The sequence below is a fragment of the Panthera pardus genome, unplaced genomic scaffold, assembly GCF_024362965.1.
Source record: "Panthera pardus isolate Hobbes unplaced genomic scaffold, ASM2436296v1 HiC_scaffold_12, whole genome shotgun sequence".
Lineage (NCBI taxonomy): Eukaryota > Metazoa > Chordata > Mammalia > Carnivora > Felidae > Panthera > Panthera pardus.
Genome location: NW_026526677.1, coordinates 52083363 through 52087176, shown reverse-complemented (window position 1 = coordinate 52087176; position 3814 = coordinate 52083363). Strand labels below are relative to the sequence as shown.

Here is a 3814-nt window from a genome sequence, read left to right as displayed (position 1 = left end):
CAGCTCTTAAAACAGGGTCTGGCAGAAATTCCAAGTTCAGTAAATATTTGTTGAATAACTGGGTGAACGAATTATACACCTAAAACAAACTCTCCTCCAGGCACTTGTGCTAGATACTTACGTAACTTAATCCTCACAACAGCCCAATAGAGGCTATCATTTGCCCATTTAATAGATGAAGAGGGGCGCCTGGGTAGCTCAGTTGGCTGAGCCTCTAACTTCAGCTCAGGTCATGATCTCACCGTTCCTGAGTTCGAGCCCCACATCGGGTTCTCTGCTGTCAGCAGTTTCCTTCATATCCTGACCCCGTCTCTCTCTGCCCCTTCCCTACTCTCACTCTCTCTCTCAAAAATAAATAAACTTAAAAAAAAAAAAAAAAAAAAAAGATGAAGGAACTAAGAAGCCAAACTATAACCACTGAGCTCTACTGCCACACACCATTCCTGTTTTCCATCTCGCTATTTACCTTTTCCAAGAATATGGCCTTAAACATCCCCCACTTATCCTCCTTCAGGCTAGGTTGCATCCCTTCCCTCTTTTGTCTCAAAATAACATAACAATCACTACACTTACATCATCATGTTTGCATCTCCCTAAACTCTGAAGTCCCTAAAGGCCTCAGGGCCTACAAACACATTAGGTACTCAAAAATGTTTTCATATGACAATAACTGATTGAATGGGCTGACAACCATGCTCCTATCCCTAGCTAATCCCCTCACACTTCCCATTTCTTCTGTGATGCTCTTGCTGCATGAGGGCCTACTGTGGGCCAGGCATGGTATCTGGCATGGGGAATACAGAAATGAATAAAACAATCCCTACAGCAGAGGAGCCACAGTGTAGTGGGATGGGATGGGGAGAGTAACTGCAATCAATCACAATCCAGACAGTTAGCACTGCGGTGTAGAGGAGGTGCTTTGGGAGCAAGGAAGAGAAGCACCTGACCCTGAAACAGGGGTGCCTTGCTGAGTTTTGCAGGAGAGTTAGAGATGAGAATGAGAGCACACAGCTCAGTGTAATTCAATAGAATGAGGAGAAGCGACAAAAGATGAGGCTACAAAAATGGGCAGGAACCAGATCACAAAAAGTTGTATTAAAGATGCTGAAGGAATATTCAAGAACTCAGACTTTATTCTGAAGGTGATGAAGAGCCACTGAGGGTCTGAAGCAGGAGGATGATGGGATCAGATTGGCAGTTCAAATAATGGTCAGGTGAAAGATAAGGCCTAAAACAGAGCAGTGGCCATGGGTATTCAAAAAGTGGTCAGACTGCAGAGGTAACTGTTTCCATGGGGGAGAGGATTGAGAGAGAGAGGGAGTCCTCCAGGGAGGACTCCCAGGTTTCTGTGTGGATGGTGGTGACATTCATTGGTAAAGAAAACGCAACAGGAGATGCCATTTTGAATGATACATACTAAGTGCTCAATAAATACTAAATTGAAATTGAACTTAATTAAAAGATAGATTGCTTCCTTTGGACACATTGACTTGAGGTACATTTCAATTGCGGCTCAGGACAGTGGTCTTGGAGTGTGTATGGCTGGTGGCAAAGGCCTGGGAGTCAGTCTGTTCACAGAGGACAACCCAGAATGAGAAGGCTGAGAATAGCGGAAAGCCCAACTTTTAAGAGATGGGAAAGGAAGAAGAAACTAAAAGGAAAACCACTTGTTGACATTTATTGAGCACCTACAGCAAGAGACTGTACTGGATGCCTCTCCACGAGTAAAGTGCTCAAGAAGCAAAGGGCCAGCAGGTTTTTTCTATGTGCCCAAGACTCAGTGGGAACCTGAGAAATGATACAATGATCTGGTTGAAATTGAAGGCACATTCCAGGTTCCGACATTTGTCTTACTCCTCCAAGCCTTTTCCTCCCACCCCTTCACATGGAGTCTGGATTAGGTGACATTACTTTTATTGAAGGGGAGTGCAAGCAGGTGTGGGCAGCTGCTTCTCTTTTAGAGGATGCAGTCTAAACTGAAGGCACTGGGAAGGGAAGGCCAGAGCTGGGCTATGGGTGCAGGATTCACTCCTTATTTGGGCGTGAATGCTGCATTGGGAGAGGGAGATTTATTTGGGGACTAGGCATAGGCACAAGAGAAGCAGACAGCACCAGCCCTCAGGCTGCACTCTCTACTTGGAGCACCGCGGCTTCAGCAGCCCCAGATTTCCCGGGATCTTCCTCGGTGTCCTGTGGAGGTTCTGGCTCCAACTTGGGCTCCAGGGCAGGCCGGGCTTCTGGTTGGCCATCAGCCCTCCGGCCAGGGCCTAGGCGAGGTGGCTTGACTGGCGTGGGCGTTGGTGCTGCGGGGCCTTTCCGACCAGAGAGGGCCCTTCGCAGGCTCTGTACCTTCTGCAACCCGCTGCGCCGAAGCCGCCGGGCCCTGGACTCCACAGGCTCCTCGTCTGAGCTCTCCTCAACTTCGGCCTCCGGCTGCTCTGGGCCAGGCTGGGGCTGGTCTGCCGGGCCTAAGGGCTCTGGCGCCTTCTGGAAGGCGCTGGCTGGGATTTCAGCCTCCTCCTGCATGTGATGAACACAGCTCTGACCTTGGCAGTCCCCTACCCCGCAGCAGCCTGAGCCTCACTCCTCAATTACACCGGGGAACCGCCCCACCCTTGGGGCGGGCCCAAGGGGCATAGAAAAGGCAGGCGTGGGAGAGCAGGGGGCAGGGGTGGAGAGGGGGGAGCTACTGGCAAACTGCAGAAGTTTGGAAATTAGGTGGGACCCGCTTAAGCAGGCTGGTGGTCGCAGGGGCAAGAATCGGAGGCAGGGAACGGTCGCAGGATGCACTTCCGCCACCGTTATTTCCATTCAGGGATGGGCTGGGACTTGGAGCAAATTCGGTGTACGTGGCCTGAGCTCGAGCTGGCCGACCCTGGTTGGCCAGGCTGCGTTCAGGCTCTGAGGGATGGGGCAGCGTGGTGGGAAGTGGGTGCGGCTCTGCAAGTCCGTTCCACCGGATGGGGTCAGGAATGCGGGTGTGGTAGGCGGCCGGGTAAGGGGGGTGGGGGGTGGGGTTGGCCCAGATGGTGGCCGGGAGGTGGGGGACGCCTGTGGTCACTGACCTTGAAGAGCAAGACGTGGAGCTTCCCGCGCGCCACCAGCAGCCCGTGGTTGGCCTCCAGCCGCTGCACCTGGGCGGCGCGGCGCACGGCGCGCTCCTGGGCGGCGTCCGCGTGCGAGCCCACGCGCTCCGCCTTGGCCAGCAGCTGTGCCAGCGTGTTGCTCGTGGTGTCGTGGCTGCGGCTCAGCGCCCCCAGGCCGCTCTGGATGCGGCGCACAGAGCCCGCCAGGCCTCCCTGCCTCCGAGCCAGGCCCCCCTGCCGCTCCCGCAGCGCCTCCAGCATGGTGGCCAGCTTCTCCAGCAGCGTCACCACCGTCACGGCGTGCACCGGGCCCCTCGCCGGCGCTGCGGGCACAGGCCCCGGCTCCAGCGCGCTCTCCCCCATGATCTCCGGCCTCCCTGCCTGCTCTCCCTGCGGCCGCTGGCTGCACTCTGGGCTGGGGCCTCCTTTCCCGGCTCCTCCCCAGCTCCAGCCATGACTCAGGCAGGCGGAGCGGGCCGTCCCGGGAGGCGTGGGGTGGGGATTGGGGGGGCAGGACGGGGAGGGGGGGCGCGGGATGGCGGCGGCGGGGTTCTTCGTAAGCGCTCCCCCTTCTGCTGCCCCGCCCCGGTAGCCCCCGCAGGGCAGCAGGTTGGCTTAGTATCCGCCCCCCTTCCCCAAATTTGCTCCCTGTAAGTTTGAGTTCCCCTCCTCGGGCCCAGTTCGCTGGTGTGTCTCTTTCTGGAATGTACTTTCACCACCGCAAAGGG

The 3814-nt window shown here is 55.5% G+C and overlaps 1 protein-coding gene across 1 annotated transcript; it reads right to left on the bottom strand.

The window, feature by feature from the left end:
- Nucleotides 1-1658: 1658 nt before the first annotated feature.
- Nucleotides 1659-3563, bottom strand: CAVIN3 (caveolae associated protein 3). Its single transcript, XM_053900040.1, has 2 exons — nt 3066-3563; nt 1659-2520 (listed from the first exon to the last, which is right to left on the bottom strand). The coding sequence occupies exons 1-2, from the start codon at nt 3447-3449 to the stop codon at nt 2119-2121; spliced, it is 786 nt and encodes a 261-aa protein (XP_053756015.1). The 5' UTR covers nt 3450-3563; the 3' UTR covers nt 1659-2118.
- Between the last annotated feature and the right edge of the window lie 251 nt (nt 3564-3814).

Bases quoted from the DNA above. Each gene is read 5' to 3' on its own strand.
- CAVIN3 (XM_053900040.1), bottom strand. From the start codon at position 3,449: ATGGGGGAGAGCGCGCTGGAGCCGGGGCCTGTGCCCGCAGCGCCGGCG. The intron at 2,521-3,065 runs GTCAGTGACCAC...CATCACATGCAG, and splicing joins TCCACGTCTTGCTCTTCAAG to GAGGAGGCTGAAATCCCAGC.